Source organism: Anser anser (genome assembly GCF_964211835.1).
Source record: "Anser anser genome assembly, chromosome: 23".
In the NCBI taxonomy this organism is placed as follows: Eukaryota; Metazoa; Chordata; class Aves; order Anseriformes; family Anatidae; genus Anser; species Anser anser.
In genome coordinates this window covers 6,160,588-6,185,257 of record NC_139744.1, presented here as the reverse complement: position 1 = coordinate 6,185,257, position 24,670 = coordinate 6,160,588, and the positions used below count along the sequence as shown (strand labels likewise).

The 24,670-nt window shown below is 54.7% G+C and overlaps 1 protein-coding gene across 3 annotated transcripts in view; it reads left to right on the top strand.

Annotated features, from left to right (window-relative positions):
• The window catches only part of SCN4A (sodium voltage-gated channel alpha subunit 4), a 45,460-nt gene extending 23,054 nt beyond the window's left edge, over positions 1-22,406 (top strand). Inside the window, exons 11-26 of one of the 3 annotated variants that reach the window (XM_083809061.1) lie at positions 1,403-1,558; positions 1,826-1,949; positions 2,509-2,747; positions 4,376-4,549; positions 4,847-5,203; positions 8,025-8,456; positions 12,694-12,823; positions 13,093-13,247; positions 14,180-14,353; positions 14,681-14,803; positions 15,074-15,352; positions 16,699-16,752; positions 17,971-18,108; positions 18,649-18,753; positions 19,459-19,729; positions 20,170-22,406. In XM_083809061.1, coding sequence (XP_083665187.1) covers positions 1,403-1,558; positions 1,826-1,949; positions 2,509-2,747; positions 4,376-4,549; positions 4,847-5,203; positions 8,025-8,456; positions 12,694-12,823; positions 13,093-13,247; positions 14,180-14,353; positions 14,681-14,803; positions 15,074-15,352; positions 16,699-16,752; positions 17,971-18,108; positions 18,649-18,753; positions 19,459-19,729; positions 20,170-21,362 — 4,104 coding nt within the window. In that variant the 3' untranslated portion in view covers positions 21,363-22,406. Of the gene's footprint in view, positions 1-1,402; positions 1,559-1,825; positions 1,950-2,508; positions 2,748-4,375; positions 5,204-8,024; positions 8,466-12,693; positions 12,824-13,092; positions 13,248-14,179; positions 14,354-14,680; positions 14,804-15,073; positions 15,353-16,698; positions 16,753-17,970; positions 18,109-18,648; positions 18,754-19,458; positions 19,730-20,169 lie in introns of all 3 variants that reach the window. The other 2 variants (XM_083809060.1, XM_083809062.1) reach the window with 2 other exon arrangements.
• The last annotated feature ends 2,264 nt before the right edge of the window (positions 22,407-24,670 follow it).

Genomic DNA, 24,670 nt, shown 5'->3' with positions numbered 1-24,670 from the left:
CGGTGTCCTTACAGGAGCAGAGAGACAGTTTTGGGGGTCCAGCCTTGCAGGTGTGCCCCAACATGTGCACATCTACAGCAGGGTTTGCACTGATATTCGTCTCAGATGGCATTATCAGGTGGTCTCTGGAGGTGCCTGGTGTCCATCCATTTGCTCCATTGCAGTTCTGGGTGTTATCTTAGCCTCTTTCTGGTCCATGGGTTTCTCTCTTCAGCACAATACACCTACAAAAATGTGAGCAAGAGCTTCTCTGATGTTTGACACTGCTGCCCAGACATTTTCTATCTCTAGTCATCATTTTGGCATACGTCAGCAATGTCTGCAGGAGACGTGTCTGTAAATCTAATCATTAGTCTGGGCAAAAGACCAGCTTCCTCACATGTAGAGAGAGATACAAAGCAGTGTTTTCCTCTCTCTAGAGCCTCTCTCTCTTTGCTTATCTGTGCTGAGCCACAGCATCCTCCAAGGAAGTGGCTTGCTCTTATCAGGCTGCTGCTGTTCACAGGATGGGTCTGAGCAAGCCCTGCCCCAGGGATGGGGACTCCAGGGCTGGGTGTGAAGCTGGTGCCCTGACTAGTTCCCTGGACACATCAACCAGCAAGTTGCCCAAAGGCTTTATTAAGGGATGATTCTCGTTGATTGTCACCTAGAATAAAGGAGAAGATGGAGGGAAGTGGCTGAGAGGGAGGACAAAGCACGTATGAGAAATGGGCACTTGGATCCATTAACATCCAGAGAGCAAGCATGGAAATCCAAATATATTTTGCAGCCACAGGGAGAGAGAGAGGTTCCTGCTCTGCCACGACATGCTTAGTGCTACCAGTGGTCATTGCAAACTTCAAACATTAATATCACTGTCAGAGAAAACTGAATGAAACAACAGAATGTGCAAATGAAAAATTGTAAACCAACTTCTGGAAAAACAATTTTGAAATTCTGACCCAATCATTCACAACTTCAGTGCAAGTCCAAAAGTCTTGGACATCCCATTTCACCGAGACCCCAGAAGAGTTTGCTTCTCTTTCCATTTGAGACGAAAGCACATTCAAAGATTAAAATTTCCCTCAAGAAAGAAATTAGAGGTTTTGCATAGTTTCATCTTTATGAATTATTCACTCTGGCTTAGCGCGGTGGGGTATGCACTGAGAAGGGAAGGCTGGCAACCTCAGGCACGTGCTGCTGAACCCTTGCCAATAGCTATTCCTCATCGCTGCTCGTTAGGATGTGAGCTTGCGGATGAGCTCATCTTTGCCCAGATCTTGCAGCAGCAAACTTTGGGGTCACAAAGTCCTTGCTCAGGACAGTTTTAGGACTCAATTCATCCCCTTCCGTAGCGTGATGCCCCGCAGAGGTTTTGGGAAAGTGGCAGATGTGTGGGTGATGGAGATGTGGGTGGCTGCAGTTGCAGGACAGGCGGTCCAGCAGCGGCTCCCTGCGCAGCAGCACGGCCGAGAAGAAGAGCGACTCGGACCTGAACAGTGACCAGGACAAGGCGAAGGACTGCAATGGGCGAGTGGTCCCCAAGGTGGTGCTGGAGCGGTCCGCCACGGTGATTGAAGTACGTGCTCAGTCCCAGCCTTCCCACCCGACAGAGCGCAGCGGAGGGGCAGGCTGCTGCAGTGCAGGGTGCCATGCCCCAACGCAACCCCAAAGCTCTCTTAGAAGTGCCCACTTTATAGTGGGTCCTAGCAGCCGTTCTGCAGCCCAACTGCAGCTCCCACATTGCACCCCAAGGTCTCTCTAGACCATGCCCCCATGCCCATTTTTTTTTTCTTTGTCTTCTCAACCTTTAAGTGCATTAAAAACGCAGTCATCCCTCTTCTAGTTCAACCCAGGCAACGAGGCAGAGAAATCAAACCACAACCACCTCACCGTGGGCAACCAAGACGGGCCAGGCCTTGAGAAGAGAGTGGGGAGTGCCATCAGTGTCATCTCCAACGCCGTGGAAGGTATGTCCTCGCCCAGGCGCAGACTCCATGCGCCGGCTGTTTAAGCACGACCAGGGTGGGTGGGTGGGCAGGGGGTGCTCAGCATGTGCCAGGGGCTGTCACACATCTCCAGCCCCATGCAAGGGGCGGCCCTGGGCCCAGGGTCTCCATATGGGGTCAATATACTGCAGTGGTGTTCAAGCAAGGTATTTCATCCCATCTCACGAGAGTGCTGCCCAGAGGAAATCATACAATTTCTCATGCAAAAGAATGGGATTGCAGTTGATTACAGCAGTCTTCGGAGTAAATCAAGAGCTGTTGAGCAGTTTCCCAAGAGCTCCTGTCTTAACTTTAGCAAAAAGTGCCGCAGGCTCAGCAGCACCAGGCTCCTCAGCCCTGCCCTCCTGGAGAGCCACTGTGCCCAGGCACCTCCATTCAGCCCCCAAACGCATCCTGTAGGTTGCCTAGGGCTGGATCTAGGACCTCAGCAGAGGTCTCTTCTGGTGGGTTCACACTTGGCCCACCCAGGGGAGGGCAGGAGAAGCCCAGGCTGACGTCAGTTTTTCCTTCCTGCCCTCAGAGCTGGAGGAGGCTCACCAGAAGTGCCCGCCTTGGTGGTACAAATTTGCTCACACGTTCCTGATCTGGGACTGCTGCCTTCCATGGCTGAAGCTGAAGGAGTTTGTCAAGCTGGTGGTGATGGACCCCTTTGTGGACCTGGGCATCACCATCTGCATCGTGCTCAACACGCTCTTCATGGCCATGGAGCACTACCCCATGACAGAGGAGTTTGAGAATGTGCTGACTGTGGGGAACCTGGTAGGCAGCTCCTGGTGCCCCGTCCTTTCCTGTTTAGAGCCATAGCAGCCAAAGCCTGGTGGGATGATCCCCCCAACTCCCCTCGTCTCACCAGAACAGCATGCTGGAAGCCCTTCCCAGCTGCTGAGAAGGTACTCGGGAGGTCTGGTCACAGCACCCCTGGGATGGGATGGGCTCCAGGACTTTTCAGATCAAGGGGCAGCAGCGGAGGTGACGTGGTGGTGGGGCTCCATCATCCCCTGCTCTCCTGCTGCAGCTTCTGGGCAGGTGCCCATCTCACCTGGTGCATCTCAGTGATGCCAATGTAGACGTGGCTTTGCAGGGCTGTTCTGTAGGGCCAGCTCCTATATCTCAGCCCAGGTCTGGCAGGAGCTGCTGCCAGCCCTGGCCTGAGCCGCAGTGGCCTCGTGGTGCTGGGTGGCTCACTCGTGCTGGCAGGGAAAAGTCCCTGCTGAGCAGCAGGTAGTGGTGCTAGCAGCATTAAAAATATATAATAGTAATGATTAAGACTTTTCCCAGTGAAATCACCACAAATCTGTGCTGTTCTGATTTCATGGGCATATTTAATGCCAAGCTGTGGCTGCTCCTCGCTGGAGCTCAGGGTAAAGGGCTTTCAGCTGGATGCAGGCTGCTGGGGGGACAGGCCCAGGAGGCCCCTGGTTGCTCTGGGAAGCTCAGCCAAGGGCCAGGAGAGAGGGGAGGGAGGACTTCATCTTCTCTCCTGCCACCTTGCCCTGCTCCAGCACCTGCCGGGGCCTCTTCGTGCACAAGCATGCGGGTGACATGGGGCCCGAGCCCCAGGCAGGCAGGGTGATGCTCAGCACATAGCTGCTTTGTCTCTGGTTTCATTCAGGAAATACAAGGGGATTAATTGGCTGTTGCTCGAAGCAGCATGGTCACGCTGCAAAAAACAGTTCCAGATTCTCCTTGGCCGTCAGCGATTTCTGTCTGTGTGTAGAGCCAGCAGGAGAACCAGCGTGACCGTGGGGCTTTGCTGGGGAATCCAGGTGTCGCCTGGAGCAGGAGAAGCAGCTCTCCTGCAATGGGACGTGTCAGGGAGCAACCCCTGGGGTGCTGATGCAGAAGCCTCCCTGCAGCCTCCCCTTCCGGCACAATTCACATCCAGGGCAAAATTTGTCACCGGGCACCCTCTGTGCATGCCATGTCATGCAATTACATCGAGGATGTTAATTGTCACATCGCTGATCCTGCTCTGGAGTAATGTGATAATGCACAGGGCTGTTGTAGCCCCAGGAAAAGCAATGTGTAAAAGCTGTGTTGGCTTTCATGGGGCCCAGGGGAGCACCAGAACATCCCAGTATCATCACAGTTCCCAGTGCTGGGAATTCCTGCGATTCAGCCAGTGTTTGTACTGGGTCCCTTTACCAATGGAACTTCTTATTTTTAATTTCCACCTGTCAGCACACACCTTGGCCAAGTCTTTCCAGACCCAGTCACCAGCGTTCCCCATGCTCCTCACAAGTCATACTGGGCAGCAGCTGGGAGATGGTTCCCAAAGGAGGACCCAAAGGGATGAAAAATAGCCCCAAAATGAAGTGCTACCCAGTCCACACAGAAGCTTGGTGCTCTGGCTTTCGAGCAAACTGACAGTGTGATTTTCCCCACAGGTCTTTACAGGGATCTTCACGGCAGAGATGGTCCTGAAGCTCATTGCGTTGGACCCGTACGAGTATTTCCAGCAGGGCTGGAACATATTTGACAGCATCATCGTCACCCTGAGCCTGGTGGAGCTGGGTCTGGCCAACGTGCAGGGGCTCTCCGTGCTCCGCTCCTTCCGCTTGGTACGTGCCACAGGGCCGAGCGGTGCCAGGGGGTTTGGGATGCAGGCAGCACCAGGGTGGAGAATGGTTTGTTCAAGGTCCTCTGTGGCGGCCTCCAACCCGTCCCAGGTTAAAGGTAGCACAAATATCAAGGAACACAGAAGCCTGTGCTCTTTGCAAAGCTGTTGGCTGTTTAATCCCTCCTGCCTTAACAAAACTGCCACACAGAGGTCTGGTCCCAGCCTCGCGGCCTTGCTGACACCTTGTGGCAACGAAAGCCCCAGGCAACTCACCACCCTGTCTCCTTGCTTCTCGCAGCTGAGGGTTTTCAAACTCGCCAAGTCCTGGCCCACCCTCAACATGCTCATCAAGATCATCGGCAACTCAGTGGGTGCTCTGGGGAACCTCACCCTGGTGTTGGCCATCATCGTCTTCATCTTCGCCGTGGTGGGGATGCAGCTCTTCGGGAAGAGCTACATGGAGTGCGTGTGCAAGATCTCCCTGGACTGCACACTGCCCCGCTGGCACATGCATGACTTCTTCCACTCCTTCCTCATCGTCTTCCGCATCCTCTGCGGGGAGTGGATCGAGACCATGTGGGACTGCATGGAGGTGGCCGGCCAGACCATGTGCCTCATCGTCTTCATGATGGTCATGGTCATCGGGAACCTCGTGGTGAGTACCAGAGGTGGGGGAAGCCCTCGGCCACAGGTCCCCACCTCCATCCCTCGTGCTCTGGCCGATGCCGTCCAGCTCAGATCTTCTACAGGACTGCCCGTGAAGGTCTGGTCTTGTTGGAGCTGTACAGGAGCAGAGGCCAAGGGCCTGACCTCCCTCCCATATAGCTGGTGGGGCTGTGCTGTGTGCTCAGGTCTTACCAAAGCAGGGTAGGACACGATCTCTACCTGAAGGGCCTTCTGCTGAAAATAGATCAGGAGCAGAATGGGAAACCGAGGCACGGAAAACTTTATGACAGGCTTTAGGCAGATACGGGAGCAACTCTGGGACCTGCGAGGGCTCACCTTCAAGCTGCCTTTTCTTTTCCACACACGTCTTTGGGGTTTCCACCCACACTTCCCATTCTCTGGTGACAAGGGACAGAGGCAGCACAATAAACCCATGCTCCCAGCTCACCCCAGGGCTGGCCCGTTGCTCCACAGCACTTTTGGAAGCAGGTCGTCAGCATCACCGTGCTCCAGGTGGCATCCCAGGGGTGCGCGACCCCCCTGCAGCACACAGCTCCTTCTCCCAGGTCCTGGTGGGCCCCATGCGCCCCCCGCTAACCCGAGCCGCTCACCGCTGCTCACTGCCTGCAAGTTCCAGGCGAGCATCAAATCCTTTCTAAACTTGGTAACCCGCTCGCTGGCGGCTTTGAAGCTTGTTTTGCAGGCTGCGTGGGCCCCGCGCTCCCTTCTTAAGGAGCAAGGCAGGGGAGGGAAGCGCGGCGGCTTGCCGAATCGCTCCTATTACTTGCCGGGGTTGTGTAAGCCCTTTGGAATTTGCTTTGAAAAACTATCTGCCCGGGGAGCTGCTGACGCCTCCCTGAGCACGGTGCATGGCTGCTCTGGCCCTGGATGGGTGAAAGCAGCTCCAGGGAAAACCCAGACCACCCCCCTCCTCCTCGGTGGCTTGGATCAGGGCAGGGCAGCATGGAGCGTCCCACTTTTGAGGACAGAAAGTTGGGATTTGGGTGTTGTGTTGCTTCCCTGGCTCATGCAGTGTGTTTGGGGCTTGGAGCTGGCCCCTGCAACAGCATGGGTTGTGCTGGGGTCTAGGCTGGGTGAGGCCAGGTGGATGCAGCGCGTGGCCCCGCAGCAGGGAATGGCCATGCCTTCCTCAGGGGACCCCATTTATTTGTGTTGCAATGCTGAACCAGGCTGGAAATCACCCGTGACCAGCAGGAGCATCTCCAGGACAGTTTACAAGGGTTGCAGGAGATGGGAATCCCAGCCAGGCTCCCTGGAGACCCTCCCCAAGGATGTCCTGGAGACCTTTCCCATTCTGGAGGCAGATTTGGGAGCAGGGCAGCCCATGCGCCCTTCCAGGAGGCTCTCCTGGAGGAGACGTGGGGCTGGGGAGGTGTAGCCCTCCCTGAGCTCGCACCCCAGCTTTAGGGCAAGCTTTGCAGCTCCACTCTGGGCTGCAGCATGGGTTTCATTTAAAGCGAATTGGAGAAGCACAACCCACAGCCACCCACAGTGCTTCCCCCCCTCTGCCAGGCTCTCCTGGCCACGTCTCAGGTATTTCCAAGTGCTGGAGCCTGTCCCGCGCAGCCCCTCCAGCATCCCGGCTGCAGGGGGGGGGATGTTTCTTCCCCCCTTTCCCCTCCGGAGCAATAAGGCAGCAGCCACTCGTCCTTTACTGTTAATGACACTTAGAGCATTTCCTTTGGAGTTATTAAGGGAAAAGGGAGGAAGTCCGTCAGGTGACAAGGTAACAGACTCCTGTCCAAAAAGGCAGAGCCAACAGAAACTATTAGCTGTAATTGGTACCTAACATGAGTATTAAACTGATGGGATACTGGGGATTTATTTAAAGATGCGGTTTAAGTCATATGGTATGAGCCATGTGAAAACAGCAGTGACCTTGAATAGCAGCTAATTCCCTTCTCAGATACGCTGCTGGCACAAAAAGGCACAAACACTGACAGCTGTGGGCTTGGCCCTGTGGCCGCTCTGCACAGCGAGCATGTTTCTGGGTCCTGCCGATGCGCCCATGCCCTGCAGAGAGCCCATCCTGCTCCATCCTCGTGTGCTGCTCTGAGTGCCTAGCACACCGCGAGCCGGCCCATGGCGTCAGCGCTGAGGTGCCCTGGGGTCTGGGCACGTTTCCGTCATGGTGTGGTGGGAGAGAGCTGGGGGCAGCAGGAGGGAGCCCAGGCTTGGCGAGAGATTGTGCGTTGCGATTGCTTCCGGGAGGTGATGAAATGCTGCTCCCTGTGGGGAGCTGGTAGAAAGGGACGAGGTTACGGATGTGGCTCCAGGGTGCTGGAGGCCCTCAGCAGCTTGCTGGGCATCCAAGCTACCAGAGTAGCAAAGAGCAGAGGAAGAATTGCAGTTGGAGGGCAATAAGCAGGAGGTTTCTCCCCGGAGAGAGAAGGAGCAGAGCTGAGCTGCTTCCCGGCTGGTGGTGGGCACCATGGGCTTGGGTCCCATGTGGGGACCAGTGAAGAGACGAGTGGATGGAGGGACGCCCTGGGAGACCCACATGGAGGTCGTTTGCGAAGGGCCAAAGCAGTGACAGGCACGGGACATGCTTGCAAATGGATCGGAGGGATCATTGCACCCCAAGGAGGAGCAAGCAGGAGCTGGGCCATGCCTCTGTTCTCCAGGAGATGGGGTCAGCATCTCTGCGGCCCCCAGAGGTGGGCAACAGAGGGAGGGCGTCCCAGCAAGAGGCTCGGTGAAGGCGGCTTCTCCGTGGCCATCGCTGGTCTCTGCTGCTCCAGTCTGCGGGGATGGATGTCATCGCTGGTGTTTGCTTTTATCCCCTCCAGGTGCTGAACCTGTTCTTAGCTTTGCTGCTGAGCTCCTTCAGTGCCGACAGCCTGGCAGCGTCAGACGATGACGGCGAGATGAACAACTTGCAGATTGCTATAGGCAGAATCACCAGGGGGATCGACTTCGTAAAGAGCTCTGTCCTCATGCTGCTCCGCAGGCTGTGGAAGGGGAAGAAGGTGGCCCCAGAGGAAGAGCAGGAGCCCAGCAAGGGGGACAACTCTGCACTGAACCACGTGGACACTGGCCAGGAGCCCAAGTCGGAGAACATGGATGGAGTCACTGGGAAGGAGTATTTGTTCATGGACGAACTGGACCACATGAATTTCATTAACAACCCCAACCTGACGGTGCAGGTCCCCATTGCCTCGGAGGAGTCCGACCTCTATGAGGAGGAGACGAGCACCCAGTCTGACACCGAGGATGCCAAGGTGAGAAAGGTGGGTGGCAGGGCTCCAGCTCCAAAACTGACCTTGTGCTGCCCACGGAGCGGTGCCATTTTTGGTTACTTTTCACTTTTCCACAATATGACATCTGGTATGACATAGGCCAAACCTGGGGTGTTTCAGCAAAAAAGAGCTCTCCGTTTCCTAGCATGAGATTGGGGGGGGGGGGGGGGTGTCCAAGCAGAGGTTTGAGGTTTGGGCTGGTTTGGGTCAGGATACAGAGTTGTTGCAAACACCAGGGGTCCTCCTGCACCCCATGGGATGGGTGCAAGCGTCAAAGCACTCGGTTTGGGGTTAAAGATGTCCAAGAGGAATTTGATGCCAGGAAATATGCTGATGGCACTAACATTGGATCCACTGCTAATGCCTCTGAAAACATCATCAGGGAGGGTACGAAACCAGACGAAGCTTAGCACGAGTGAACATGAAGCAATGCATTTCGCATTGAAAGCTGACGAGACAGCTGATGTGGGCATCGAGGCGCAGTGAGGGCTGTCAGGGTTTGTGGGATGCCGGTCGCCTTGGTGCTCTGGGGGGGATGAGAGGGAGCTGAGACAAGAAATTTAGGAAAACAACAGCAGGCATGCTAATGGAGCTGGTGTTCTGAGGGGAAATCGCTGCTTGCCATGATGTTGCACCAAAAACCTGGGGAAATGCAGGGCAGTGGAGATGTCGTGGTGGAGAGGAGCAACCTCATCGATCCAGGAAGGGAGAGGGGTTTGCATGCAGAGGCGAATCCTTGCTATTTGTTTTCAGCTGGGAAGAAGGGGGTGTTTTCGGCAGTGGGAGCTGCAGGGGGAAGGCGGCAGGAAGGGCCGTGGCTGGCTGTGAGCTGTTGAAATTGTTCTGCTCTGGTGCGCTCAGAAGGGACAAACCTGCCAGAGCTCCTTGGGCAAGGGAGTTGCTGTTGTCATTCCCATTAACGTTACAAGCAGGAGGCCTGAAAACTGGTGTTTCTCCCCCCATTTTTCCTATTATAAGTCCAATCTAGTAGCACATCCCACCCCACCACACCCCCCCCCCGTACACGCAGGCCATTCCATAGCGCACTAGAAGTGCGGTCACATTGTACAGAGGTGATGCTGTTAACACCAGCCTGACCATAGCAGGGGAACGCTCCCAGTCTGACCCATGGGATCCCCAGGGACCTCAGTTCCTCGCCACCATGACGTGTGACCCAGAAGCTGGGGAAAAGCCCCTGTGTGTGGCTACCAGAGGGGTCCCAGCAGAGCTCCAGCATCCCAGGGCTGATGTTTTGAGAGCCACCCCGGGCTGCTCACCGTGTGCAGGGGACAAACCGCCACCTGCAGCCACCAAATACCAGCTTATCCCGTCATCTGTGCTGGTTTTGGTGGAGAAATTCAGTCAAATAGTGGCGAGGGTGCAAGCCAGGGGGATGCACAAACATCGCATCCCCTGCCTCAACGGGCAGGAGGGGACACGGGCTGGCAGGCAGCACCAGAAATGACTGCCTAGTAACTAGAAATCAGGCACTAATTAGCTCTGGGATAGGAGCTCTGGGCCTCGGGGAAGAGGCTGCTAGTTCGCTGTGTTCACATGCCATTGATCAGCTCCAGATGGAGCCAAAGCCCGACACACCACCTCGTGCTGGGGACATGGCTGCTGGTGACTATGACAAGCTGGGAGTGCTCAGAAAATGCTGATAAATGTTCTCTCCCTTCAACAGCAGCTCCTCTCCGAGACAAAGATATTTTTCAGGGTGAAGCAGCAGCAGCAAGGCAGTGGCAGCTGCTCTCCTCGAGTGCTCCTGCCTCTTTGAGCTGATTTATTGTCTGCAGTGAGGGGACAGGGACAGCAGTGGTGGTGTGCTAGGACTGTGCAGAGTCCGTGCCGCAGCTCAGGGCTCTCCTTGGGTGCTTTTTGCCTTGGAGCCCCGTGCTTCTGGGCAGGGGGACGTCTCGTGGGATGCTCTGGGCTGTGGTGCCAGAGCAGGAGGATCCTCAAGTACCGCAAATTAGCGGGGTCACAGGCTGTGCAGCACTTGTGTGCAGGAAAAGGATGGGGAAAGCCGTGGATGCTGGTGAAACACCCCGCTGGGCTGGAGGTGTTGTACGGGGTGTGGGACAGAAATAGCCCTGCAAGCCTGTTGGATGCAGGCACGTGGTGGGGCTGTCAGAAGGGATGGGTTTGGGGACCACGCAGTGGGAGCAGCACGGGCACCCCAGTCCCTGCCACAGGACCTGCCCCGGGCACCAGAGGTCCCGGAGCTGCTGGGTTACAGGAGCCTGCGGTGCACCTCTTGGGCACCTTTCCCCAGCCTCCGGAGCTGCTGGGCTGGTGCCACCCCACCTCGTGCCCTTGCAAGGTCTGTCCTGGAGGCGGATGCTTTCTGTCTGTCCTTCCCCGGGGTCACAGCTTGCCTGGCTCCCTGCCGAGGCCTCCTAATCCCCCTGCCCCTCCTCTGCTCCCCAGCCCCAGCAGGGAGCTGCCCTCTGCTCCCACAGAGCCACCAGATGCCACCTGGTGCCACTGCTGCTGCTCTGTTCTGCTCCTTGAGGCAGTGCCTTGTGTGTCCCCAGCACGCAGTACTCCAACTGCAAGGGTCCCCCGGAGCAACGCTTGCTCCTAGAGCTGTGACCATGGCCCCTGGGTCTGCTGGTGATGACAGTGCTTCAAATTACCCCAGCATGATCTGGGTGTGTGCCCTGGCCTGGTGGAGAAGGGAGCAGCTCCTTTATGTGCTACTGAAAGCACGAGATACCTCAGGGAAGGATCATCTCCTTCCACGCAAGCCAATACCGTCCTGCATTCCTCCCTGTGCCATCCCCATCCAAGGTCTTCTGGGTTCTGGTTGCTCCCAGGCAGGGCAGGTCTGGAAATCTGCTCCTCCTGCACGTGCTGCACAAAGTTTCCTCTGAAAAAGAAAAAAGAAAAAATTTCCGAGGGTTTGCTAAGGTTTTCTCTCGTTATCAGCCCCTCCGGGCCATGCTGAGTGGTGTCTGGGAAGACAGCCAAGCCGAGTGGTATGGCGGGATGGAGCAGGCGGGAGCTATTTGGGATGCAGGCTTTGAACTTGGGTGAACCTCAGCCTACGAGCCCTCCGGCATCGGCCACGCCAGCGGGACGCGAGAGACGTGCCACGATGGCCAGCCGGGCTTCCGCAGGCCCGCTGGGACAGGGACACCTGGCAGAGCGTGCGTCGGGTCGGGGCACGGGGAGGAGGTGGTGAAAGCAGCCCGAGATGGTGGCACAAGGGGATGGGAGATTGCAGTGATGTGAGGGCGACTGGGCACAGGGGGCTTCTGGCTCCTCTGAACCTAGATGAAAAGTGAAGCTCCTGCGAGCTCACGCGACACAGATGCTCCAAGGCTCTCAGCTCTGGCTGATCCCACGGCCCCGCTCTGTGCTCTTTTCGTAGGAAAGGGACTTGGAGCTGCCTCTGAGCAAAGACCCCCACAAAAGGCTCCCAAACCCTTGGGCAGGCTCCCTCAGTGACTCCTGGCACCTCACCTGCACTCAGGTGGACAAATCCATCCTATTCCCATAAAAGCCCGATGTCGGGTAGCTCCTTTCTCTTTGTGTTGGATTTAAATCTACTGCAAAGGCTCATGAAAGCTGGGGGCTCGCTCTTTGGGGAATCAGCCAAGAATGTGCTGGGGGTGCAGAGCCTGCTCCAAAAACTTGGAAAGCTTTAGAAACACCTCCACGATAAAGATGAAATTTGTAGAAAATGAGTCAAAGGGAATTAATCGCTTGTGGTAGCAAGGACGAGCTCTCTCCGCATGGCCGGTGCAGGCGGCGGCTGTGACGGTGCCTGTCCCTGCAGCCGGGGACACGCTTGGAGGAGCCGTCACCTGCTTCTGGGGGCAGGGAGCTCTGGTCGCTGCTCGTCGTGCTGGGAACCACAGCGTGTTTTGCCCCCAGCAGGAAAAGGGCTGAGGTCTGCACTGACAGTGTGGTGCCCCCCTCCCCCAAAAAAATCCGATGTCCAACACAATGCCACACGGTGTCTGTGTGGTTGTTTCCATGCCAGAGGATTCAGCACGTCTGCTTGTCCCACTGGGAAAGTGTTATCGTGGCCCCACGTGGGGTCAGTCCCCATGGGAGGAGGGCGCAAAGCCCTACCGGGGCATCCCCCGCGCCTACCAAGTCTGTTCCCAATGCACCGCCCATGGAGCAGCCCCTGGCCCTGCCTGGCCTCTGAAGGGGCTGGAGGCAGCCCATGGGCACCACTGCCCAGCCCGAATCCTCCTCTTTGCAGAACCCCCTCTCCAGCGACAATGCCTCGTCTCTGTGCAGCACCGTGGATTATAAGCCGCCGCCGCCAGAGGAGGAGGCGGAGGCAGAAGAGGCTGAGGACAGCAGCGAGCCCGAGGAGTGCTTCACCGAAGGTGAGGGATCGAGCAGAACTGGGCACTCCATGGAGAGGGGGTGGTGGGCATGGAGGGGTTGTTGCAAACCAGTGCTTGCAGTGTCACAGCTCTAGGGCTCGCCTAGCTCAACCCAAGCTTCCAATTCTCCTGCCCTTGTGGGTGGGCGTCCCCATACCCAGCAGGGTCCTTCCCCAGCCTCCACCTGGGAGGGGTTAAAGCATCAGTAAAAGCACAAAAAACTTCTCTCTGGTGGAGAGGCAACCCAGGCTCTCTGTCCCCATCTCCAGCTTGCGTGAAGAGGTTTCCCTGCCTCTACGTGGACATCGCCAGCGAGAGAGGGAAGGTCTGGTGGAACGTCCGGAAAACCTGCTTCCGCATCGTTGAGCATGACTGGTTCGAGACCTTCATCGTCTTCATGATCCTCCTCAGCAGCGGGGCGCTGGTAGGTCCCACCCCACCGTTCACCCCGTCTTTGCTCTGCAGCAACTCCCTGCAGCTTCTCCTCCCACCCTTAATCTCAGCTGCGAACCATCTGCACCTTCAGCTTAGCTTGATGTGGATGGCTCATCACTTTGCTGCCTCCATAACTGACTGGCAGGAGATGCTTTATGGATAATTGATGATTATTATTTTGCTGTTCAGCACTTTCAGCTGCTGACGGGTGTGCTTTCCCAGCACCTGGGTCTCCATTTGCAATGACCTCACTAAAAAGCTGTACGTCGGCCGTTAGGTCCTCCCTGAGTGTTTGGGCTGGGCGTAGCTCAGCTGCCCCTGTAAATGCACGGAGCTGATGGGGAGACCAATCCCTCTGCAGGGCTGGGGATAAGGAGAGAGGGAAGGCGAGCAGAGGGACTGGACGTGCCTTCAGGTGCACTTCACGTGTCCACACCACGCTCTGACGTGCAGTCTGGGGCCAGCTGAGGCTGTAGCTGTGTGGGAATCGAAAGTTGTGCTGAAGCAGCTGTGCAGCACCTGGTCACCGTGCCCCTACCTCTGCTCACACTTTACATGCCACGTGGACACATCAGGAACCCAAACTCCTAAGAGAATTTCCAAAACTACCTGGGCACCCAAAGGTGCGGGTAGGTGTCCTGGCTTTTGATTCACATGGAGACTGTTGGGAATTAGGTGCAGCTGGACATTTGCTTCAGCACAGCTTTGCTCCGGGACGAACCCTGCTCCACATAGCCACCAAGAACCTGCAAACAAGGGTTAGACCCCACGTTGGTCTGTAAATGCCACCTGTAGCGAGGCTCTCAACTCTTCAGGCTGCCCCAGGAAAGCAGGGATGATGCACTGTGGCCATGGCTGCACCGAGCTAGGCAGCGGGTCTAGTGGAAGAACGACTGTCACGTAGCTCCGCGCCTCTTCCAGGCTTTTGAGGACGTCTACATTGAACAGCGACGGGTGATACGCACCATCCTGGAGTACGCTGACAAAGTCTTCTCCTACGTCTTCGTCATCGAGATGTTGCTCAAGTGGGTGGCCTACGGCTTCAAGGTTTACTTCACCAACGCGTGGTGCTGGCTGGATTTCCTCATCGTCGATGTAAGTGCAACGAGTGCCTGCAGGATCACACTTAGCCAGGGGGGTTAAAAAAAAGCTCTGAAAAGCTCTGAAAGCTCTGTGACACAGCAGGCCATTTCTGTGTCCCTCACCACCTCCACCCAAGAGGCAGGGACCTCCTTGGGGTGGCCTGGTCACCAGAGACCTGGGGACTCAATGCCAGTCCCTGTGTCCCAAGACAACATGATGACACCGGCCTGAGGGGGGTGTTGGGGAGGGAGAGAAGGGCAGGGGCGCACAGATGGGGTTCAGTTCCTCCCCGCTGTTTCCATCTGAGGTGCTGATAACTCCTTGGGCTGCTCCTTCCAGGTTTCTATTATCAGCCTGACAGCAAACTGGCTGGGATACTCCGAACTGGGAGCCATCAAGTCCCTGCGGACACTGAGGGCCCTGAGACCGCTGCGCGCCCTGTCCAGATTTGAAGGGATGCGGGTAGGTGCCTCTTCATGCTCCAACACGGCTGCATGATGCAGCACCGGTCAGCAGAGCTAGGCCCTGGCTGGTCACCAACATTGGGAACCCATCCCAGACAATTTCCAAAGGTCTCCAGATCAGTGGGGTCAATGCTAAATACCCTTGGCCCAGCCTGAGCCCGCTCGGTGCTGCAGGGGAGGATAAGGCTGGGACACAGAGGTGCAGGGCCACCTGGCTGCCAACCTGGCTCCTTGGCCAGGGCCTCCATGGTTGTTTCTCTCCATGCAGGTGGTGGTGAACGCCTTGCTGGGCGCCATCCCCTCCATCATGAACGTTCTGCTGGTCTGCCTCATCTTCTGGCTGATATTCAGCATCATGGGGGTGAACCTCTTTGCGGGGAAGTACTACCGATGCGTAAACACCACCTCGGGGGAACTCTTTGAAATCAGTGTGGTGAACAATAAGAGTGACTGCATGGCTCTCCTCCACACCAACGAGGTCAGATGGGTCAATGTCAAGGTCAACTTCGACAACGTGGGCTTGGGATACCTGTCCTTGCTGCAGGTGGTACGTACAGAAAGCAACTGCTGTCCCTCCAAGCAGCACGTTGTCTTAGCAGGGCAGCGTGAGTAGCATCAGGGTTAAAATGAGGTGCTCCCCTGATGCCTAGGATGGGTTTCTTGGCTGCTGCTTAGTTCCAGAGTTGGTATTTAACCCCAAAAACCTGCAGAGTCAAGGAGGAAAGGGGGAAGATAGAAGATGGGAGGGGAAAAGGTAGTTGTCACCAGGGAACTGTTGTGGATGAATGAGTGTAGCACCAAGCCTGGAGCTGCAGGAAGTCCTCCACAGCAGGGGATGCAGGATCAAGGAGGCAAGAGAGTTTTAAAGCACCATTATTTGGAAAAGGAATATGACATAATGCAGGGGAGTTGGAGCCAACAAAGCCTCCCATCTGCCCAATCCACCTCTCAGGCTCTCTAAACTCCAGACTCCCAATCCAATTTTGCAGCCTAACAGATTCCTGGCAGGGAGATGTTCCCCTTGCTACAGTTAGGTCTGTTACAGTCACAGGCTGCAAGAGTTTTGCATGAGGAAGATGACGATTGGAAAAAGAACATGTGTGTGTTGGCTGCAGGGCAGTGGACGAATGCAGCCGTGCTTCCACTGAACCCACTGCAGCTGAGCAAGGCAAGCAGAAGGGGAACTGCTCACCACAATTTTAATAAAAATATAGGTGTGGGCTCTGTTATTGGGTGGACTGGGGTTACTCCCACTGGATCCAGGGGAACTGGTGGTTGCAGAACCAAAGTGAACCCAAACTGATTAACCACCTATAAATTTAGCTTCCTCTTCAAGGTTTGTTGTTCCATCAGACTCAGGAAACAAGATGTTCAGGCTTTTTGCTTAGCAAATCAGCAGCAAAAGCCTGTAAATACACAGTGTACCTTCACCTCGCTAGGATGGGGGTCCACCAGCCATCAGAGGCAGCAAGACAGAAGGCAGGATTTATGGAGGTGGCACTCGTCCGGGGAGAAGGAAAGCAGCAGCCAGGAAAATTGGGGCAATTCATTATTTTAGGGAGAAAAGAGTCCACAGCTGCTTTTTCCCAGCCTCTTTTGATGTGGTGCTTTAGGAAGTCATTGGTAACCTCAGCCACAGAATGGAGCTTATATGCCCATAGGTGTGCATGCACCTGTGTCAACTTCAGTACTTCTGCATGGATGTGTGTTTCTTGTGGATGCAGCACGTGGTCCTTCTGCCATTCCCCCTGAGGAGCCGCCTGTGGTGCAGCAGCAGCTCCATGCATGGAGCCAAACCCCAACCTAAGCCCCAAGTGTGTGCTCAGTGCCTTCCACACCCCCCGTAGCCCCAGCTGCCTCCTGGTGAGCCCGCTCCTCTCTCTGTCCCTGCAGGCAACCTTCAAAGGCTGGATGGACATCATGTATGCCGCCGTGGACTCGCGTGAGGTGAGGGGATAAACACGGACATCTCACTGCCAGCACCAAGTGTCACCCATCCCATAGGGCTGGTTCCACCCAGCTGGCCGCGGCTTCAGCTGGGTCATGGGCCAAAGAGTGGAGAACCCCCCCCCAAAAAAGTCCCCCTGCCAAGGTCTGCAGCTTCAAAGAGGGCGGTCGGTTGTGTCCCTCCCAGAGCCTTCTGCCACCCATGTCATTGTCACCTTCATCCCAGCCGCCATCCCAGCTGCACCCCGGTCCCTGCGCCAGGCTCCCAGCCCACCCTACAGCTGGGGCTGCACCCAGCTTCAGCTTCGCGGTCCAAAATCCCCATACTGCACCTACAGCTCTGTGTGACGTCCTCTGTGTGCTCCTCCAGCTCGAAGAACTTATCCCATCCTGGAGACAGTGATATATATATACCCAAAAAAAAAAAAAGTGTTCCGAAGAGTTTCATGTTTGTGCTGTGATCCATCCCCAGATGTGTCCCTGCACCACCCCTGACCATGGCCATGGGCTGATACTGAGGGAGGGATTTCCTGCCTTTCTCTAAGGGAGCACAGCAGACTCGCCCGTGCCCCACTGAGGGTCAGCCCCGCACACCCACACCCCGAGCACATTGTTTTCACTGCCTTTTTTTAGCTTCAGAAACAGCCGCTCTGCTCACCCCGGCTGCAGCTGCCAAGCACCCAGCCATAAAGCTGATACGGGAGAAAATGTGCTCTCCTCTGCCAGGAGCTTGCCTTGAAATGGGGGAAGTCAGTTGTGACACCTAGGGACGTCTCGGCTCAAATATTAGCAGAATTAAATGACACCCATTGAGATGAGGAGGGTTGGAAAACCCTCCTCAGGCTGCCAGGCTGTGTCACCCCCGGGTGCTGGCATGATGTGAATTAAACCACCTCTCCTTTCCCCTTTTGGCTGTATTTCAGCCCTTGGAAAGTTGACAGTTGGGAAGAAGCCCAATTTGCTCATCAATATCAGCCCTGTCCTGTGCAGCCTTCCTATTCCCCAGCACAGGGCTCCGGACATCCTTGTCCTCAGCCCAGCTGGTGCCTGCTCCCCTGGGGACCACACAACCCAGCCAGCATCTGCCAAAGGCTTTGCAGCAGCCACCACATGCTTTGTCAGGATATGGTGGCCCCTGGACCAGGGGCTTGGGGACATGCTTTTGGGGGAGAGTTAGTGTCATGTACTCATCTCTGATTTCCCATCTCTCCTGGCCAGATTGAAGAACAGCCATCGTACGAGATCAACCTGTACATGTACATCTACTTCGTCATCTTCATCATCTTTGGTGCCTTTTTTACCCTGAACCTCTTCATCGGTGTCATCATTGACAACTTCAACCAGCAGAAGAAAAAGATAAGTATTTTCTGGGTCCCGCAGCCACCTCTGCCTCCTGGAGCCCTGGTCCAGGAGAGAGGGGAGCAGCATCTTTCCTTTTCCCACCGCGACCCTTTCTCGTCATTTTTCCATGCGTTGGGGAAAGACTGAACTTCTGAAAATGAAAATTTCTGAGCTGTTTTGAAGCAAATAACATGGGACAAATGCGGGGGCAGAGAGTGCGTAATGCAGCACGTGTTGCTCGCACCAAGCAAGTTCTGAGCTCACAGGATCTGGGAACACGGAGCTAGGGTGAGCGCCGCTAGGGCACGGGGTGCCCTGCTTGATGCACCAGGTGCTTCCCCAGTGCCGTCATCTTGCCTCAGCAGGAGGAAACCACAGCGCTGGGTTTAGCACCCATAGGTGCTGTCAGCAGGGGGAGGAAGCAGGTTTCGCTGAGTCAGCACAGTGAGCAAAGCCCAGCTGGGGATGCATGGTGGGAAGGAGCGGGGCATGGTCAGGGATGTTTGGTGGGAAGATGTGAGTCCCCAAGGCTAACTGTGGCGATTCCTTTTATACTTTGGAGGTAAAGACATCTTCATGACGGAAGAGCAGAAGAAATACTATAACGCCATGAAGAAGCTTGGCTCCAAGAAACCCCAGAAGCCCATCCCCAGGCCCTCGGTACGTTGGGTTAACCTCCTTGGAGCGCAGTGGGGAGGGAGTGCCTCAAGCCACCGACTGTTCCAAGTGAACAAGAAAGGTCTGGAGTAGAGCATTTGCCGGCACAAAGAGCCAAATCCTGGTTCCCCCTTTATCTCCTCAGACGGGATCTTTGTAAGGGCTGGGGCTTCAGGAGAGGTTCACCTCAGGCAACCCTGCCTGGATCTGTTCTTCAGCCCTGGGTCTGCTGGCAAGGGCAAGAGGGGGATCCCTTTCATAGGGATCAGGTTTTTCTCCTAGTTCCTCTCTCACAAATGAGTTAGAGTCAGCGAAACCTCAATGCTCCTAGAAGGGAAACTGGTCCAGTCAATATATACACAGTTGTGACTTGGGCTTCTTGGTGGCCCAGATCAAGTGAGGTCTTTTCCCGTGTGTTCTTTTTTGCTCTGATGCATTAGCATTGGGTATACTTGGAAAACAACAGCTCTGTGCCCACACCTCACCCACAGTGTCACCAGCCTGGCCTCATCCTGCGAGGCGCCGGGTGTTTTCCTCCCGCGGTTTGGGCTGAGACCCACGTAGGGGCTGTGACCCTGAGATTTCCTGCACACTGTTAAATATGGTTCCTTCTTCTCTTTCTGTTGTGTCTTTGTTTTCTGTGGGTCTGTTCCGTGTTCCCACCTCATCTCTGGTTCTCCATCATTGCCCCCACGGCCCCCACGGCAGAACAAGTTTCAAGGGATGGTGTTTGACTTTGTTACCAAGCAAGTGTTTGACATAACCATCATGATCCTGATTTGTCTTAACATGGTGACCATGATGGTCGAAACAGATGATCAAAGCCAGCTCAAAACAGACATCCTCTACAAAATCAACCTGGTCTTCATCGTCATCTTCACTGGAGAGTGTGTGCTAAAAATGTTCGCCTTGCGCTACTACTACTTCACTATCGGCTGGAACATATTTGACTTTGTGGTGGTCATCCTCTCCATTGCAGGTAAGCCCTGGAGGCTCTACCAGTTCCTCGGGGACCCCACTGGGTAACAAAGAGTAGAAATGGTCTGTCCGATCGCAGCCATCACCAGCCAACCCCCCGTGCCCACACCTTTGAGCAGGGTGAAGGGACCCTGGGACAAGAGGGATGCAAGGCCACCCTGTGCCACCAAGGCAGGGTGAGGAGCAGGAGATGTGTTCCACTCCCTCTGTCTCAATGTTTCATGGCTGCACTGCAGAAGCAGAGCAGCAGCACTGTTTAATCTTTGGCTCTGCACTCAGAGATTTGAATATGTTCCCTTTACTGCCGGAGGAGCTGAGAGAACTGCATGCGCTTGGGGCTGGTCTCATCCCAGCCCTGGTAGATGATGGAGAAGCTCCACCTGGCCCCCCTGTGTCAGCTGCAGAGTACAGCAAACTCACTTCTTTTTCATCCCTTTGCAGGTATTGTCCTCTCAGACATCATAGAGAAGTACTTTGTATCACCCACGCTCTTCAGGGTCATCAGGCTGGCGAGGATTGGCCGTGTCCTCCGGCTGATCCGAGGAGCAAAAGGCATCCGGACTCTCCTGTTTGCTCTGATGATGTCCCTGCCTGCCCTCTTCAACATCGGCCTCCTGCTGTTCCTCGTCATGTTCATCTACTCCATCTTTGGGATGTCCAACTTCGCCTACGTAAAGAAAGAGGCAGGGATCGATGACATCTTCAACTTTGAAACTTTTGGGAACAGCATCATCTGCCTCTTCCAGATCACCACATCGGCCGGATGGGATGGTCTGCTCAGCCCCATCCTCAACAGCGGCCCCCCCGACTGCGACCCCGAACTGGAGAACCCTGGCAGTTCAGTAAAAGGGAACTGCGGCAATCCATCCATCGGCATCTTCTTCTTCTGCAGCTACATCATCATTTCCTTTCTTATTGTGGTGAACATGTACATTGCCATCATCCTGGAGAATTTCAATGTGGCCACGGAGGAGAGCAGCGAGCCACTCTGTGAAGATGATTTTGAAATGTTTTATGAAACATGGGAGAAGTTTGACCCGGATGCCACCCAGTTCATCGCGTACAGCACCTTGTCTGACTTCGTGGACACTTTGCAGGAGCCGCTCAAAATTCCTAAACCAAACAAGATCAAGCTGATCACTATGGATCTACCGATGGTTGCTGGGGACAAAATCCACTGTCTGGATATCCTCTTTGCCCTGACAAAGGAAGTGCTGGGAGACTCGGGAGAGATGGATGCTTTGAAGGCCACCATGGAGGAGAAGTTCATGGCCGCGAACCCCTCAAAGGTTTCCTACGAACCCATCACCACCACTCTGAAAAGGAAGCACGAGGAAGTGTGTGCTACAAAAATCCAAAGGGCTTTCCGGAGGTACCTCCTGAGGCGCTCAGTGAAGCAGGCCTCCTACATGTACAGGCACAGTAAGGACGAAGACGCCCTGAGAGGGGACGCGCCCGAGAAGGAAGGTCTGATCGCAACCAAAATGCATGAGATGTACGGGAACAGTGGGACAGACTTGGAGACAGCCCCAGCCTTCAGCCTTACACCTGTGCCAAGCTCAGAGACTCAAGATGCTCCCGGTGAAATGAAAGTGTGGGATGGGAAACGCGTTGTGAAGGAGTCGCTTGTGTAACGGGGAGTGATTTCCATCTGGTGGCATCACCCAGCCTGAAAAGACTCCATTTGTATCTCCTCTTCAGAAATCTTCCATGTTCAGATCAATAGATCTCAGATGTTGAGCTAATTTCAGATATTTCAAGCAGACACCTTAACTTTCTGAGCAGGATCTCTTACTGATCCTGGTTTTTGTAGCTCACTGCACTTGCAAAGGGCTTAATATTTTTCTTATGAGATTGAAATGTGAAATCTCTCTATTGTTGGTGAAAGAGAAACATTTTAGTTTTGAAATGATCTAATCATGATAATGATGTTTTTCGGACATTAACAAATGAGGATGGTTGTCCTTTTACTTAAAGTAATTGTTTATTAATGTTATTTCACAATGAAGATATTTTCTTCCTATTATTCTTCCAGAGTGCAGCCAAGTAACCAGTGAAAGATGAGCCAAGTGAAATAATATTAAGAATAATTACAGAAAGGTTTTGTGAACAAAAAAATCTCCAATGTCTTAAAGTAGCACCTTTCTTTTGGATATTTTAATAAGCTTTATGGATTTTTGTTATATACAGAGAAAGTGCAATTATGTCTTAAAGATTTGTTTGCATAGCCAAAACAAAGCATCTACAGATATGTTCTCAGGGTTAAATATCAGATTTTAAAGGTCTCTGAATATACATTGAAATCATAAATCATTCAGGTCTCCATGGTACGAATGTAAACTGTATATTCATGCTTCTCTTCTGTTTTCCCGTTCCATCCAGATTTTGTGGCAGGAAAGCGATGGACAGAGGTAGCATTTGGAGAACCTCCTCCAGGAGTTCCCTGTAACAAAAAAACACCTTGAGCACTTTTCTTCGAGCCCCACATCAAGCGGAAACTAGCCTTAGCTAATGAGACATGTCCCCGGGGAGTGGGGAGTGGTCTTTGCATTGAGTCGCTCAATGGGGTCCCATAAACCCCATCAGCTACCAAGCACCGGGGCCTTAACACAATGAATGCTCCTACCCAGAAACGCTCGGGAGGGGTGGCAGGTGGGTGTAAATTCTCCAAATTACCCAATACTCAGGCAGGGTGTCCTTCCCTCGGTCAGGGCTCCGGAACTGTCCCTGCAGCTGGAAACATCCCACGGAGAGGGGCTCTCCCAGGGGAAGGTCCTGTCATTGCTCCCATAGGTGGCCAAAAGGAAAGAAAATGGAGTAAAATGAGCAAAAGGACCCCGGTTAATCTCTGGACTGCCTTCTTTCTACAAAAGGGAAAACACTCTTAAGATCAAAAAAACCACTAACCAAAACTTCCAGTTAAAACAAGGGCTGCTGCTTGAAGCCAAAGGGTCTGTCTTTTTTTCTTCTCTTCTGTTTTGTTTTGTTTTTAATTATTAATATTATATCTTCTCCCTTGGGCTGGTTTTGGCTCAGAGCCGTTGCAGATGCCTTATGGCACCCCACGGAGCTCGCTTGCGTCCATGTGCTTTTGGCCAGGCGGCAGAGCCGGGGCTGCTCTGCCCACTGCATCACACCACGTTGTGCTTCCATTTCCATGTGCATAGGGTGACGCTCCCTGGAACAGGAGCCTGAGCTTCTTACGGTGTGGCATGCTGCTTTAAAATGCCTTTGCATGGGAAGCATCCATGGCACAGCTCTTTCCAGCCCAGGTTGTGGTTCACGATCAATGCTGCTTGTACGTACATGTCGTCGGTGATGGAAAAATGCCAAAGAGCAGAGTTTGTGTGAGCTAAAGCCCTTTTTCTTTGTACATTTCTTAAAATAAACAACCGTAAATGGTCAATTATTACAATACCAAATGTGTTGATGTGTGTTAGGGGAGGAAGTGTTTTCCATACCACTGGGAGGGGGAAAGCACCTGCCCCAGTCATAAATACCTGCTCCCTCCAGGGAGCCTCTGGACGCACCATCCTCTGCAGGACCCCCAGTGGGGTCCCGTTCTGCTCAAGAGACCTCCCGAGATGAAAGCTCCCCCCAGCACCTCCAGCCCAGTCTCCAGAGCTTCTGCTCTGCTCGTGGATGTGTCCCATGGGCTCCTTGCTGCTTCCCCCAGCAATGAGCCCCAGCTATAGGAGACGCCGCTGTCGCTTCAGCCAAGAAGAAGGGAGGGCTTGGAGGAGGTGCCCGATACTGGGCTCTGTGGAGCCAAACCTGCCCCACTGGCTGCCAGGGAGCAGGTCAGCATCACGCGGAGGAGGCAGCAGCGGGTGAAGAACGTTTCTGTGCTGATGCGTGGCCAGAATCTGAGCTGGGAGTAACCTCCAGGACCTGCTGGTGTCCCCAGGGGCCATGGCACGGCCTCACCGTTGTTTTCTCTCTCCCTAGAACAGCTCGTGCCAGGGCTGGTGTAATTCAAGTGGGATGCATCACAGCACCCACGCAGGCAGCAGGATGGAGGGAGGAGGTGGCACAGCCCCCGTGTCCCCGTCCCCCTGCGGTGGCAGGAAGGACAGCAGTGAAACACAAGCCACCATGAATAAGAATGGGCTGGTGAAGGGTGCAGCTGCCTGGCCCTGGCTCAGCTGTGCCCTGTGCTCATCCCACCACCCCCTGTGGGGACACAGGACCTTCCTATGGGACCATCAGGTCTCTCCCAGGCACCTCCAGCCCGGGGAGCAGCTGCTGGCCTTCCTTGCATTGCTCATTGCAGCTCCTATATCCAGCCCCAGGGGATGATTACCAAATCTCTCCTGTGCTTCCTGTGCTGTCCCAGCCCTTGGGTATCTCCATCACTGCTGGCTTGCCAGGACATCACAGCCAGGCTGAGTTTTAGCAGTAATACCAAGGGTGCTGACAGTTTAGCCCCAGCGTACAGCTCCATGCATGGCACAGCCTGGCTGCTCTGCTGCAAGAAGGCACCTCTCCCATCATCTCTTTCCCCGGGGCCACAATTTCTCTGGAAACCTTTATTTCTGCTCTTGCTCGGCTCACACCCCCTTGCACACAAGGTGAGACTTGGGCTGGCTCCCAGCAGCTGCCGGATGCTCAGAAACAGCAAAAAAGAAACGACCTGCAGAAAGTGAAGGTTTGGGGAGGCCCCAAGAAGACAAAGCCGGGCTCTGGGGACCAACCCGGCTGGCAAAAGTACCCCAAGGTGTTTTTCAGATGGAGTTACAGTTCAGTGCTCACCCGTAGTTTGCAGAGCACGGCGGTTGGAGAGGTGCTGTGGCACAGTGTGAGGGGGAACTGCACCTATGTGCCAGAGAGATGGGGCCAGGGCACAGCTTGGGTGCCACTTGTGGTGGCTGTGCCCAAAGGACACAGGAGGAAGGGTCTCGGTCATGGCAACTGTGCTGCAGAGAAGGACCAGGCATGGTGA